Source organism: Hippopotamus amphibius, chromosome 8, assembly GCF_030028045.1.
Source record: "Hippopotamus amphibius kiboko isolate mHipAmp2 chromosome 8, mHipAmp2.hap2, whole genome shotgun sequence".
NCBI lineage: Eukaryota > Metazoa > Chordata > Mammalia > Artiodactyla > Hippopotamidae > Hippopotamus > Hippopotamus amphibius.
In genome coordinates this window covers 112243872-112260314 of record NC_080193.1, presented here as the reverse complement: position 1 = coordinate 112260314, position 16443 = coordinate 112243872, and the positions used below count along the sequence as shown (strand labels likewise).

General features: G+C 34.8%; 1 protein-coding gene across 1 annotated transcript in view; it reads right to left on the bottom strand.

Annotated features, from left to right (window-relative positions):
* STAT4 (signal transducer and activator of transcription 4) overlaps positions 1-16443 on the bottom strand; it is a 91894-nt gene that overhangs the window by 22551 nt on the left and 52900 nt on the right. Inside the window, exons 4-14 of the mRNA XM_057746478.1 lie at positions 15898-15996; positions 13507-13599; positions 12511-12589; positions 9265-9350; positions 7616-7767; positions 5779-5937; positions 4894-4986; positions 3326-3385; positions 3010-3027; positions 2830-2923; positions 937-981 (exon numbers count right to left, since the gene is read on the bottom strand). Coding sequence (XP_057602461.1) covers positions 937-981; positions 2830-2923; positions 3010-3027; positions 3326-3385; positions 4894-4986; positions 5779-5937; positions 7616-7767; positions 9265-9350; positions 12511-12589; positions 13507-13599; positions 15898-15996 — 978 coding nt within the window. The remainder of the gene's footprint in view (positions 1-936; positions 982-2829; positions 2924-3009; positions 3028-3325; positions 3386-4893; positions 4987-5778; positions 5938-7615; positions 7768-9264; positions 9351-12510; positions 12590-13506; positions 13600-15897; positions 15997-16443) is intronic.

Here is a 16443-nt window from a genome sequence, read left to right as displayed (position 1 = left end):
GGATCCATACCAACCATACCAGAAATAAGCCTCATTGCTTTTAACTACATCATGTAGGTGGTCTTACATATGCAATTTCTCTGAGCAGGGAGCACTGGGCATTACTGCTCTGATCTCTGAGAGGAAAAAAGTGCAATATTTCTCCATCTGCCAAGCATCACATTTTTGGTCATTGTCAGAATGGATTCAAACCCAGGTTTTCTAATTCCAAATTTGTAGAGCATAGACATATGCCCTAGTATCTAGGTCAACTAAATAGATGATTCCCAAAGCCACTTCCAATCCAGGATTTGAACACTCTATTGACTCAAACTCATTTGGGCTGCATCACTTTGTTGTTTTAATCAATTCATCCAGTGATATGCCAACCTTAGATATAAGAGCGAGGTAACTGATACCATAAAGTAATAGAACTGTTTCTCACTTGTGATTTTCACATACTGTGCCATGATGCTCAAGACTTACCTCTTATCAGTGAAAAATGAGTGATTTTAAGGTATTTTACAATAATGGACCGACTAAAGAAATTATAGCAATATAATGCAACTACTTTAAATCATGTTCTCCAAGAGAATTTAAATTTATGGAAAGCTGTTCACCTCACATTGCTATGTGATAAAAAAGCAGGTTATGAAACAATGTGTGTATATACTTTTAAAGTCATATATATAGAGATAGAGATAAAAGTCTAGAATGATGTGAACCAAAACATTAAGAGTCATTTTCTTAGGAGAGTGTTATATGAAATCTCTATTTTCTTCTTTTTTAAACAAAATTTCTTATACTATCTGCAATTATCAAGCTTTACATGTATAATTAGAGAAACATGAATTAGACTTTATATAAAAATAAAAAGGGCAGTTTAAGAGCTTTGTAAAAATAAGACATTATAGGATTATTTCCTAGAAAGATTCCTTTGGAGAAAACATTTCCTACCTCATTTCCTTTGTTCCCAGCGCTAGACTTCATTTCCTTTGGTTGCTTCATAAAAGAAAACAACAGTGTTTAGATGGGGAAGCATTATCAGCTAAATATCAAGCTGGTTGGTACCTGTTACAGGGGATTTCTCAGCCACAGTTTGGCTTCTAGAACAGTAACCGAGATGTCTTCCAACTTACTGAAACCTGACATAGCTGCCCAGATTTAACAGAAAGGAGCTTCCTGTTTCATTTCATGGGATGCCACTTTCGAAACTTTCCTTGAGATAAGGGAGCAAGCCGGCATAAGGTTGTGTTTTTCAGCCACATTTTGGAAAGAGGAAACCATGCTGGGATGTTTTAGAATCTATTCAGCACTCCTTTGTACCTGAAAAGTATCATCTGAGCTAAGCCATGATGATTCTCAACGCCCACAAAATCAAGTCTAACACATAGACCTGGGGAAATAGACAATGGGGCTGTGCGTCACACGGCCCGGTGAGCTAAATGCCAAGAGAGCAGGGGATGCAAAAATGTTCAAGATGTAGATTAGTTAACGGGGAAAAAGGGCAGAAAACAAATTAGTGTGTACAATCTTATCCCACTTGAAAAAAGAATATACATATATATTCATATATATATGAATGAAAACGTAAAAATAAGGATTTCAATAGCGTTATGTTAAGGTATTGAGATCATAGGTGGTTTGTAATTTTTTTAATTTTGCTCCTCTGATTTTCTATATTTACTTTCATATTAAAAAGTGATTAAAGGTATAATGTAAAAGATAATATATGTGAAAATGCTTTGCAACTAGAAAAGCACCATGAAAATTAAGATTTTGTTATTTCATATAATATCCTTGCTGGAATAGAAGTCCAACCACGTTTTCGTATGTTCCTTGTCCTTCCTTATCCAGGTGACTCTTTTGGGAGACAGATATCTCTAAATTAAGTGCCTCACTGCTTTACTTATTAGCAAACATTGACGATTATTGAAAGTTCCTTGAGGATAGGGATTGAACTGAAGCAAAAAGAGTGCTAGTTATAAGCGTGTATACGTCATCACTTCTCATTACATTTTATTGATTTAGCAGTCTCATACGGAGGGATTCAGTTAAAAAGAAATGTACCCTTCAATGCTGAAGACTAAACAAAAACAAAAATAAAAAATGAAAACCAGCATAAATTTATGCATGCAGATATCTGTTAATATAAATTTTACCTTAAAGAAAGTAGACCTTTTGAGGCTGCTTCAGTGGTGCCCCAACATTCAGGTGAGGTACCTCCTGAATGAGGCACCTCTTAAATGCTAATAAGCCAGAGGAGTGATGTTTTTGGCACCACAAGCAGTAGGGTCTTTGGGAATCTAAGAACTATGCAAAGAATTAGAAAGAAAGCAGGAAGAGAACTCTAGGTTAAGAGGAAGTGGTAAAAACAAGAAGTGACAGGATGAGGCTGGGTCAGAAGCTTTCTAGAAATGCCAAGGCAAACTGCGTGCAACTCACAACCAGGAGCATTTCCCCAAGCTAATCCTCCTAAAATGAAAGAGGCTTTAGCCAGACATGTCATTACTGGATCTCATTTGGGGAGATTCAAAAAATGAAACCAAGAATGCCTATCCAATTTAAGACAGATTATCTCTGTCATTATTATCAAAATATTTTCACCAATTATATTTTTAGATACAACATCACCATTCTTAAGAACTCAGACCTTCGGAGTTAAGCTTCAGTGTTCTTGTTACCATTTAAAATTCTTCAATGCGGGCATGTTTTATTTCTCAATATGGCCCTTAATTCATATAAGAAACACTAAAGAACAAAACACATTAAATTATAAGGCCTATTAGCCTTAAATGAGTCTGATTTGGAGGAGAAAAAAAGCTTGTGTAATCTTACTGCTAAACTCACCAAATGTCGAAATTCTACAGAGAGACTCCCATTGGAGGATTCTTCGATGGACATGGCTTTGACATGAGTTCCACAAAGCACAAATCTTCGATTGCTAGAGAAAAAATCTTAGCTATTTACATGGTCTCAGGTAAAATATATTTATGAGAACAGCCAAAAATTCTAAAGTAAATATCTTACCTTAGAGTTGAAACATTCCTGTAAAACCAAGAAGACTCTTTAAAATGAGTTATTTAATAGATCTAATAAAAATGTTCTATGATACTTTAGAGGATAGTATATAAAATTTCATTTCAAGTCTTTACAGTAAAATTTTTAAAGTATGTCTTTACTGGAGTTCTGTTAAATGTTTGAACTTCAAAGTCACATATTTGAAGTACACTGATATGTAATGTTAGAGAAGTAAATTTAAAGGTTTAAAATTATTCTATAAAATAAGGAAATTCTTTTTAAAAGTCTTACATTTTCATCTTTCAAAATGAAATTAGAAACTTACTTGTCAATTGATGCTTTCACCTTTACCTGATAGTTTAGTTCTGGTAATTTTATTAGTAGTCTGGAAAGACAAAGAATTAAAGATAAAAATTTTAACAGTTAAAAGCCTTTTTATATTTAAAGATTTAAATATATTTATGGAAAATACATATAAATCAAACTCATATTACCTCCAGTCATATGTTAGTGTGTTTTAAAAATGTCCAATTCCTCTTTACTTTGCCATATTACTAAAATTGGCATCAGCCACTTGATATAACACATTTGGAAAGTGTTTCCATATTGCTTCAGTTGATGCGTGTTGGATAATACATTGGGTAGGTCAGAAAAATAGCATTATATTTTGGCTAAAGCCCAAATTTGGGTTAAATGTATAAATAAAAGAAAAAATTTTGCAAGTCTATTATTGTGGCACCATTTTATTTTTGTTTTTGTTTCTTAAAGTCTTGGTGCAAATTCACACAAAGCAAATGATTAAGAATTTCAAGTAGGGTTTCTGAAATGCAAATGAAAGACAAATGCCTTCCTTTTAAAAACGAGATTTTGAGGTGTTGGATATTAACTAAACTTATAGCAATCATTTTGCAATTTATGTATGTCAAGTAATTATGCTTAAACTTACACAGTGTTGTATGTCGATTATATCTCAATAAAATTAAACTAAACTAAAATAAAAATGGAGTTCCAATAGTGATCTGTGATCAGGGATGCTATCATGGGATCCTAAGTCACTGTCCATCACGGCATCACCACCTCTTGTACTTGTCTGGAATTTCAGCTTTCCAGAGGTGACTTAGTGATTAGAAATTTAAAGCTTTGGGACTTGGAGATTGAGGCATGATGGAAATCTCTGAAAGTTTGAAGTCAAACTCATTATTTTAAAAGTGTCATTAGGGAAAGCTGTATGTTTTAGTTTGCTCATGCAAATGAAAAGGATCAGATACACAGATAAAGCAGCAACAACATAATAATTTCTCTTTAAATCAGGTACATAATAAAGATGTACTGAAAATCGTGGTGTTGAGAGTTTTCACAGAAATCCAATAAGCTAATTGCTGGGTGATCACAGGTGAAGAATGTGCCACTCATACCTCCTGGTTAGAATATCCTGGATAGGATTCTAACCCCACCATAATCTGTCAATTCTCTCTCTCCCTGCTCCCCATGCTTATGAAAGAGACCCAGGAAGTCCTTATTTCTATAGTCTCCCTCTCCCTCACCCTTTCTCTTCCCTCAAGGTCCTTCCTTACAGTGACCACACGGCATTCTCCAGGCTCCCCAGTCTTCTCTCAAGTCAACCTTTTGAGCAATTAATCCTCTGTTGTCTGATATTGTGATTTCCTACTTTCACGCTGATAACTCTCACATCCTCATCTTCACTGTTCTCCCCTTTACAAGCAGGACTCTCACCTCAACATTTCTGTGGATATTTACCACGGCTGGGTGATGGGCATACAGGAGGTATTAGTAAAGAAGAGCTGAATGAAAGGTACGAGGATAGAAACTAGCCTTAATCACACAGTGGCTGTGGCATCATAAGTACGAAATGAGAGAATATATTCTGCCTACCTTAGCTTTACGGTAAACTGAATGAGAGTTTTAAGCACCATCGGCCTCTGAGGGTGGGTTGGCATGCATGGCTGTCGTTCAACCACAAATGAGCTGGGTTCAAAGGAAGTAAAGCATGTCATTTGAAAACACTGAAAATATTGACAAGCTGAAAACCACAGAGTAACAGGATGCTGTCCTCTTATAAAATCCAAATTTTCTGCACTTAGAAGACATTCAAACCCTCGTTAAGCTCCAATCTTTCCAACACTTCTCATAAACAATTACCAGGAGATGGGAAATGCCTAAAGATTGTCCCTAAGTAACAATAGTAAATAATTCTTAATTGTCACACTTGGGTCAAGAATAAAAGCCCCAGTCTATTTTTATCATACTAAACATCAGTAGAAAGTTAATTCCATGCCATTTTTGAGCTTGATATTAGGATTTCTTGTACATACTAGTATTTCTTTTCTTTAGATAAGCTTATAAATATACATGAAGGGCGTTCTCCACCTTTTACTTCTTGGTTATGTACTTGAGAAAAAATCCTTGAAATGTTCCCTTCTAAAATATGAAAAATGAACTTGGGGTGGGTGATGTGATGGCTCATGAAAAACTGAGTTAGGTGATGGGAGAAGTGTTGGTAAATAAACAGCGAGGAGTGGAAATGTTTCTGGAACTCTCTGGAGCTTTACTCACTGCACCCTGAGGCTCAGTTTAACACTTCCCTCCCACTCCACCTGAACACCAGCCAGGGTGTCCTCCCAGCTCCACACAACTGAGGCTGCCAGAAGCCTTCTAAGTGGATGACACTTGACTTACTCCTTTTTTTTTTTTTAACTGAAGTATAGTTGATGTCCAATGTTGTTTTAGTTTCAGGTGCAGAGCAAAGTGTTGACTTACTTCTTAAAAAGGTTGTAGATCAAGAAGGTGACTCTTTCTAGCAGATGCGCTCTTTGCAGTGGGATGGGATCCCCTTCATATGTCATTTTGGTAGACTGCTCCTCTAATTTCTCCAACTGCCTTCTGAGTTGGAACAAACTTTCTGCCAACAGTGTAAAGCTATTGGACAGCAAATGAAAAATGCAGGTAGTTTTTCCACTTAACGATCCACCATTTTAACTATTAACCATGTTTAGCAAATATTACTAAATAATTATTAAATTAATTAAATTAGTCACTTAGTTTCATTAAAGGTTAGTGATAGATTTTTTTAAAATATTTATTCTCCTAACCCAGCTTTTCTCTAAAATGCACGATAGATAACCGTTTTCAATGTTTTAAACTTCTTACCTTCAGTTATAGACAAGAAATCATTTAGAAAATTTTGTCAACATCTGGAACCAAATCCCTTTTAATTATCCTTTTTAAAAAGTCTGTTAAGCACATATTTTAAAAACTGGGTAAAATGCTCACTTACTAAAGGGCAAAGAGAGCAAATTTAAAACTTTTAAAAATACATGATATGAAGAATGTTATGTGTAAGAATACTGAAGAAAAAAAAAACCAATATGACCCCCCCATATATATTTTTTATAAGTCCTAAGTATTAGCCAAAAAAGTATCAGTGGATCCTTCTGGAGAAAGCTATCTGCTTAAAGATTTACCTTGGATCTCGCCTTAGAAATGGAGGTGGCAGCTTGGGCTGGAAGTCTGGGAAAGAGGGAGGTTGAAAGGCCCACAGAAGAAGCCCCTAACTAAGAGGAGGCAGAGGTCTCATCAGACGTCCTAAGTCCACGTGCCCTGACAGCACTCTTTCCTCTGACAGTTTACTCCGCACATAACACTGCAGAAAGAACTGCCAACCCCACACTGAACTTGGCATGAGCACCCTCACCTGCCATGCTCTCTCTTGCTCCTTTTGTTGTTTATCTTGTTTTCACAACAACAGAGTACCGTGAGGTTAGGGAATCAAAGTATCTCCCTGAGGAAAATCAACACATTTTAAAATGAGCCCAATTACTTTTCTTCAGAAGTAGGCCTGGCAGTGCAGACCTTTTAGTGCAAGTGTGCCCAGTTGCTACATATTTTCATCGTATTGGATTGTACCCTTGGAAAGCAATTTTAGACTTCAACAGAAAAATTTCCTTCTTTTTCATTGTATTTTCTAATTGTTCTTTCACTCGGATAGTTTTCTTTTGCCTTGATGAAGGGGAAAACCTAAAAACACTTTTTTTTTAATACAAAAGATAATATGTGTACCTGACTGCATGTGTGCATGTGTACACAGGTAGGGGATGCCATGTTCTATCAGCTATTTGAGCTTTTTCGTTTAAATACAAAAAAATAAATCAGCAAAGTGATTTGTTGATTTATTTTTGTATTTAAAAATTGAAAACACAAAACTAATGTTTAACTCTGACATCTTAAGATACACATGTAAAAAATGAGATATAGCGTTTGAAGCCAGTGTTCCTCATGCCATTCAAGAAAGTGTATTTATTGCTGATTTGAAAAAATTCATTTGAGTCTTTTCAGATTGATATATTATATGAGAAAATAAGCAACTCTTACGCATTCTATAGATTTCTATAGATGCTTTATTTTTCTACCCAAAGGAATGGAAATTAATACTTGGACAATCACATCTGTTTCCAACTGTAGAGTTCCAGCTGCTAATAAGCTATCAATAAGCCAAATGAATTGATGTTCGGGTCGAGGCCTGCATTCTCTGGCTGAGCAACGCTGAAGTTATGTACTTCCTGTGGTTTTCACTAGAAGCTAAATTCAATTCATTTACCAGTTCTGAAGCTGGTCGAGCCCATTGTGGAGAGGACCCCCAATGCAGGCGATTTGCTGCCGCCTCTTCCAGTCTTGTAGTTCCTCCACCAGCATGCTGTTCATTAACAAGTCCGTCTCATTCACGATCTGTGTCATCTTACTGAGGGCTTCCTAAAAACAAAAGTGACTGCTGAGAAGACTTTTATGACACCCAACCAAAGTTACTCATAATTCAACCCATAAAATAATTTGCCTGACCTCGGAGATAAAGCCTTGGTTAAAATTTTGAGCAAATATTTTACCAAATACTACCTTCCATTTGCCATAGCACTGCCTTTTCAAATATTTAAATTACTGAAATTCAATAAGGTCACGAAGAAAAAAGCATGACCACAGTTATTCTCATAATGTCTCATAATATTCTCATATCAGTTAGTATAAACATGTTGAATTTGTAACTCCTGTGACAATAGTGAATCCTGTAGTCATAAAAGCCACATATCTGCTTCTTAAAAAGCCATTTATAAATTGAAATTATATTCTTATGAATGTATTTATGCATTTATTTTTAAATGTACTGACTAAAATTTGGGCCTTTCTGTGTTAGTTTTTATAACCACTTAATCTGGATTTTGGAAAGCATAGTGAGAGAGTATAACTTTCAAAGGTCTAGGGATTAGAAGATGTGAATTTCTACCTGGGCTTTGCCACAAGCTATATAAATCTGAATAAGCTATTAACTTTGCTGGGACTTGATCTTCTTATCTATACAGTCAAGTGAATGGACTGAATTGTTTCTAAGGTTCCCCTTCTCCCCAAAATCTTATTCAAAGTAGAATAAGATGGCATGCATAAAATGTATAGCATAGATTTATTGTGCATAAAAGCATCAAGTTTATCTTGGGTTAAATATCTACATGTTTAAAATCTGATATATAACTGTTTAAGTTTATAATTAATTTAGGGTGAAAATAAATTTTACATTTATTTGTGCTTATACAAATTCCTGCACACAAAAAAATGAAGCCAAACTTTTAGAAATGAACTATTGATTTCAGTGACTGGTTAAATTTCAATTGTGTCTATTTTCAAGGAGAGGGTAGAATTGAAATAGAGATATTTCCCCTCTTTTAAAATATTTTATTGAGCCAGAAAAATATTCTTCTTCTCCTTGGGAAGAGGTTAGATTGAATATGTTCAGGCCTCAATGGACTATCCTGAAATCTACAAAATTATTTAGCACAATGTCATTTTTCAGAATAGAAACTGGGACACTTATTTCTGCAATAAAATTTTAGTAGTCATCAAGTAATATTTTAATTATACATGTGCAGTAAAACCCATCCCAGCATATTAAGTACAGCAACTAAAACAGTCATGTCTGAAATAATGGCAAATATAAAACTGGGTAAAATGTTCACCTTGAAATTAATGGTAGCTACAGTACATGAACCACATAAGCAGGATAAATAGACTCTAGAGAGGTTCTGCTTTGTAAACTTAGGTAGAGAAACATGGCAAACAATAATGATACTCTTCCTAGAAACATTGCCTTTTATTCATTCAGCATAAATGGAACTGATAAAATCAAAGAGCTTAATTTCAGTAGGAGTAGATGCAGAAAAGGGAAAAAATAGGCAAAAGTCCAAATTAAAGTTCTTCACTAGCCTTTCTTTTGAAGTCCAGGCTGTTCAGCATTTCCTGCAGAGTCAAAACTTCCTGATTCATTAGGGCGCTGTTCTTGTCACCCTGGTCTGTGAAGGAAAAGAGATCAGATTTAAGAGTCCTCTCCATGGCAAAACTCTGTCCTGAAAGCCAAGCCGGCTGTAACCTGCCATCCTAAGATCCCATGAAGCAAGAGCCTAAATGAGGCCATCAGTGACAAGCTTGGAAGTAAATCCCTGACTGCTCATATTGCCAGGAAGGATTACATCCAAGCATGCCAGAGACTAGCTCTCTCTCTTACAAACCTTGAGAGAACACCATTCTTCACATAATGTTCCTTTTGGGGGCAGGGAGAGAGAGATATAAAAGTTTTTATAATGGATTCTTTATTAGATCACCTCTACATTGATAATGACCTTGGTTGGTTGGCATGTGTAAGAAAGGAAAGGGGTCTTTCTTTGTGCCCATGATTAAATCATATTTGACCCCTCCAGATGCCTTTACTCAATCTCCTGGAAGAGTTGCGGTTTTATATTACACAGTCTCATGAACTAAGAAAGACTACACCCTTTGCTTTCTCTTTTTCTCTGCAAAACAGGCGTGCCTCACAGTAAAACTAGAAGTAGGAAAGAGTTGAAATTAAGAAAAGTCTCTGACTGGACAAAACCCAAAATGATTTATCCTCTTAAATGAAAGATGTGCAATAAACATCATATTATTTAATTTGAACTTGAAATTTTATTGGTATATAGTAAGTATATACCAACCGCTCATATCTATGATAAAGGAAGGTTTGGAATGCTGATATGAATTGTGTTATTGTGGAAAAGGGCCCCTGAACAACGTTGTGGCAAATTCCTCTACAAAACAGCACGGATCTCCAAGAAGTCATTTATGGTTATATTAACTCAGAAATTCACTAATTCTTAGATCCCACATGTAGCAAAACCCTGCTTATACAGCATTTTATCAGCTCAAAACTTCACTAGCTAATACTTTCCAGTCTTCACCAGCAAGGATATAACTTGTTTCTTTCATTTTACTTAAAACATTTCCTTCCACTTAAAACCAACAAAATGTATGCTAAGTGATAAAAGAATTATTTTTATTTTTCATAATGCTTATGAAGCACTGTAAGATACTAAAGTAATTGTAATATATTAAGTTCAAAATAATTTTGCTTAAATGTATTTTGTTATGTTCTAATTCATAAAATTCATAGTTCACATATGAAATTTAGGGTGAGGCTGCTTTCAATGAACTGTAACGCTTGATTAAATGTGCAGTTGTTGATTTGTCTGTTTTCTTCTGTCTTCTTCCATGACTGTATCTACTGCCTTATCTTGATTTATAAGCAAAACCTAGAAAACCTACAAAAATGTTTTGTGGTTTATCTAGGGATAATACAGGAAATATTGTTGTTATTTTTGGTGAAGAAAGTCAATTTTGTATAGTTTATTTCAACCTACATAAAATGTGAATTTTGTTTAAAAAAATGTGCAGTTGTTCTAAACCATTTTAGGATCATGGGCCCCTTTGACAACCTGATGAAACCTGTGTTTGTGCCATTTCTTCCAAAGGAAAAAAAAATTGTACACACAAACAATTATGAACATATTTAATAACATTTCATGAGAGTCAAGACATCCTGAAGGTGCCAGGAGAACATGTCACATCTCACCTATGCCAGGACAAACTAATATCCTCTCTTTTAAATCTTAGATAGAAAGTTAAAAAGCAATTAATCATAGTCATCCATACTACTTCCTTCCAGATAAATTTTAAGCTAACATTTCAATAGTTAAGGATGATTATGTAAATCACCTGTAAAAAGAATTTATATCTAATACGTTTTTTAAAATTTTTTTTAAATAATTTTAGAATTACAAAGTGTTACAAAAATAGTTCAGAGTTCCCATACATCCTTCATCCAGCTTCCTCTAATGTCTTATATAAGCATAGTACGATGGTCAAAGCCAGTAGATTAACACTGGTACAATCCTATTAACTAACTTAGACCTAAATAAGAATTTCTCTAATTGTCCCACTAATTACAACACACTTTGACCAATCTATTATTACTTGTAAATCTTAGATCTGATAAATATTCTCATTCTTTCCTTACATTTCTTAAAAAAACATCTAGTTGCTGGGACCTCCCTGGTGGTGCAGTGGTTAAGAATCTGCCCGCCAGTGCAGGGGACAAGTGTTCAATCCCTGATCCAGGAAGATCCCACATGCCGCGGAGCCACTAAGCCTGTGAGCCACAATTAGTGAGCCTAAGCTCTAGAGCCTGCGAGCCACAACTACTGAGCCCGTGTACCACAACTACTAAGCCCGTGCTCCTAGAGCCCGTGCTCCACAACAAGAGAAGTCACCACAATGAGAAGCCCTTGCACAGCAACGAAGAGTAGCCCCCGCTCACCATAACTAGAGAAAGTCCGTGCACAGCAACGAAGACCCAAAGCAGCCAATAAATAAATAAGTAAAGTTATAAACAAACAAAAAAACATCTAATTGTAAACAACCGCAATATTTAATCACAAAGAAATAGTCAAATAAATTGCAGTGTCCTTACATTTTGATATTTATACAATTACTGAAATTATATTTTTGAAGATTTTTATATGAGGAAATATGTAAAATAAAACTTTAGCTTAAAATGCCATACAAAAACTATGTACAAGATAATTTCAATTTCTTGTAGATAAATATGTATGTATTTGAATGTGAAGGAAAAAGGCTGGAAAAAAATATAATAACATTATGACAGTGTTTATATCTAGATAGCAGAATTTTGTGTGATTTTTAAGTTTTTAACATGTTTTTCTACTTTCCAAATTTCCTACAGTGAATCACATTTCTACTTTTAATTTTTTAAAATTATATTAAAAAACTCACCTAGAGATAATATTAGTAATATCCTGATTATATTAGACAATTATTATTACTTTTCTTAGTTGTGATAATGGTATTTTGGTTCTATAAGAGAATGTTTTTACTTTCTGGAGATGCATCCTGAAATAGCGGTGATTTCTCATGGGCTTTATAATTTACTTTGAATGGTTGGTAAAAAAAATATATATATATTTATATGGAGAGAAAAGAAGGAAGCAAAATAGATTCTCTTCTCCTGCACCATCTCTTCAAAGAAAGGGATACATTTATCAATTCTGTCAGGAAAGAAGAAACGCTAGTCATGTTGCCTTTATGTCCCTATGTAGAATTACAGACAAAACAAAAACTTACCCATTGTCTGAATTGTTTTATACCTGTAGTCAAATTCATCTTGCAGATCTTCTAAATATTTGGTGTCTTGTTCTGTCATCTTTTACAAAAGAAAACATACTCTGTTGTTACAATTAAGCATGTCAATGCAACATCATCCATCACCAGTATTTCAAAATGCATTGTTTGGTGCTTCCAATCTCCAGCAATATCGCAGACTAACTATATAGAATCTATATTTCTAAAGAGCTAATTCCCATGAATGTTGAGTAGTACTGGAAGAACCAGACTGAAGTTGCTCTTCCATTTTCTCTTCCTGAGTGTTTGCATATTTCAGCATCTTGCTCCTCATTTCTCAGTTAATTCCAAATGATGCTACTAATATCTTTTTTATCTGAGACTATGAATACTTTTTTCCATTTTAGCTCCATACAACTCTGTATTAATGTACCAAATATCTTTTTTCTTAAAGTCTCCATTTTCAAAAGATATAGTTTATGACAATTCAGTCTAAATTTTTTTCCTCTCTACCTCTCAGAAAAAAAATATCTGTGCCTCCCTGGATCTCCTGTTCATTTCTGTCTTTGAGAGTTTTACTTTTACTCTTCTCCAAACCCGGTGATGTTTTTCTGCTCAGATATAATGATGTCAAGATCTGAGTTAAAGGCTTTTCATACAGTATTATCTCGTGTAGTTCTCACAACAATCCTGTTATAGTGGTTATCCTCACTTTCACAGATGAAGAAGCAGAGTTTAGAGATGTAAAGTAGCTTAATTGCCTGAGGCCACACGGTTTCTCAATGATGGAGTCTGGTGTGGAAACCCCAATCTCCAGTAAATTGAAGTTAAAAGCTTTCCCCAAAGAAATCTTTTCTCATATGAACATAGTATGTGAGAGAGATTTATAACAAATTTCCCTGTGATTTCTGTACGCACTAACTTTGGGCACAGAAGAGAAAGGTGCCTAGTATGGGGACAGCGGCTAGCCTTCCCTTCTATCTACAGGCGATCACTCACCTGCACGCTATTTTTAATGGCAGCCACTTTGTGCTCCACATTCCTCTGTCTTTCCGAAACTGAAGAACTTTGTAAGGATTTCTCCAGAGGTCCCTGGAAAAACAATGTCTTGAAATTTCAATGATGTTGATAAAACAGATTTATGATGAATGTAGTATACGTAATATACCTTGAACTGAGGTTTGGATCAGTATTATATGAAATACTCTACAGCCATTAAAAACCGTGCTGTAGAAAAATATTTAATGACATGCAAGTAGTGTTAAAGTGTTAAGAAATAGAGCAAATTGTAAGGCAGAAATAGAGACCCAGATGTAGAGAACAAACATATGGACACCAAGTGGGGAAAGCGGGGAGGGTTGGGGGGGGAACGAATTGGGAGACTGGGATACCAAATTGTACACTCTAAATATATGCAGTTTATTGTAAAAAAATAAAAAAATAAAAAGTTAAAAAAAAAAAGAAAGAGCAAATTGTAAGATACCATATGTTTGTGATCTCTGTTGCTTATGTATGTGTGTGTATATATATTTATTTATTTATAAATATCTGGATACATATATAGATGTAAACTCAAGTACATGTGATTGGAAGAACACACATACCAAAATATTATCAAGAGTTATCTTTGAACAGTGAAATTAGAGATGGTTTTATGGTGAAAAATTTTTCCCCTAATTTTCTCTAACAGATCCATATTGCTTTTGAAATTCTATAAAATAAATCTGTATAATTTAAAAATGAAACTACATTAAGTTGAGCTTAAATTCAGAATTAGGGATGTTGAATCTGCCAGGATGAGATTTATTTTTACATTGCAACAAAGGGAGTTTGGTAAAGAATATGTGAAAATGTTAGCCTGGTTAAATAGAAAGGTTAACCAGCTATGCCAAGCCCCATTTCTTGGCCACTCTAATAATCTGACAGAGTATGTTCCTTAGATATGTTTATGTAGATATCTAGAGTTGAGAGTTAGAATGTCAGTCAACGCTTCACATTACACTTGGATGGGGAGGTATGGTTAGAAAGGATGGTGACTAGACTAAGATCTATAGTAAATCAGTGGCAGAACCTCAAATGGAACACAGGTCCTTGACTGTCAGTCAAGTGTTCTTTCAACTACATTACATTCTTCAGATGGGTAAAGCCTTTGCAAAATTCAATCTCTCTCATTTTGCCCCCATTATGTGTGTGTGTGTGTGTATATATCTCCACATATTTGTCTACTGCTTTGAAATTTACAAACTAGCATTTCTTTTGTGGTAGTATGTAGCACTAGCAGATTATCTGTGGAATGATTTTGATGAGCATCTATTCAAATAAATGTTTCTAACTTGGCTTTCACCTGACACGTGAAGAGAACAACAATAACAACAACAACAACAACAACACACACAGACAAAATGACTAGAGATAAGAGGCCTAAAAAAAGGACAGCTGAGAATATATACAAGAATATCATATATTAGTTATAGCATCTCAATTTTCACCCAAAAAGCACTGAATCAAACTACGTTTACTTTAGAAACTTACTAACTTTAGATTTTAAATTAAAGGTGATACCATTCTTCTTCAACATCTAAAAAATAAGAATAAGCTGTTAAAACTTAATACTTCTCTAGAAACAACCATAACCTGATAGCAACTAATTTGAGAATTTTTAATAGTTGAAAAAAGATACTTTTCTTGGATCTTCAAAAATAAAGAGTGTGATTTACTAACTTATGGAGTGTGACATATGGAAAGTTGATTATTTACATGCTTTTTCCTTTTTAAAAGGATTAACTGAAAAAATATTCCCAAGGACTTCATATTCCTCTGTTTATCTTTGATGGGGGCTCTGAATTCATTCAGCATAGTGGGATAAAATATAATCCAAAATATGGCAGGGCAAAGCACACTGAAACAAGCAACAAGCAAATATTTATGGAGCTTCTGTAAGACAAAATTCCTGCTCATGCAGTAATGTGGACTTGTAGGGTAGGAAGTCGGAAACTACTGAAGAGTTTTGAGCAAGATCAATCCCTGAGAATACATGCTGAGAGAAACAGAGCCTAAATGGTAGTTAGGAACTCAGCCAGGAGGTAGTTACTGTTTTCCTCAATTCATACCATAAGACCATGGACTAGACTGTGAGCCGTGAAAACAGAGAAGAATGTATAAATAGGATTCCAGAAACAAACTCTGGAAAGACTTGGTAGTTATCTCAAAAAGGAGGCAGAGAAAAGGAACTATTCAAAGATGACCCCAAGCCCTTGATTCCAAGTGACTGGAAGGATGATGGGACCATTAACATATGTAGAAGAAGATGGTTGGAAAGAAGATAAGAATTTGTTTCAGAAAAATTGAGTTCCAAATGATTAACAAAATTACAACTGGGGAAAATATTACCTGAACAGGCATGTTGGCTGCAGCCAATATTCTCCTCTCTTCCCTTAAACAGTTTGAAATAACCACAGCCACATGCATGGGATTTCCGTGAAATTTTCCCTGAAAAAAAAGTGAATAAAAACAACATAGAATCTTAAATATATACATCACTATTTGCAAATCAAAAATAATCTCCTAATAAATGTGTGAAAGTATTTGGGATTTATTTTAACTATCTATTATAAAACCACAGAAACTTATATTGTGAATGTAGACTCCTATGTAGCTTATTGCTCTGTCATGTTGAAAGTTGTTCTTAAATTAAAAAGAGTTCTTGAGCACCTCTGCAGGAAAGGCCCTGAACACACAGTCAGGAGGATCAGTTTACTTCGGGCCTAGGATAAATTTTACAAGAGTTACTTCTTTGTAAATTTATGAACGAGAGTGGTCCCAGCTGTTTGTTTGTTAACTCTGTGCTTCCTGGTTGGTCCCTGTTTGGTGCTCTTCATGTCAACTAGCTCATAACTGCATCCGTATCCTGCAGTGAAACTCTATCACACCCATTTT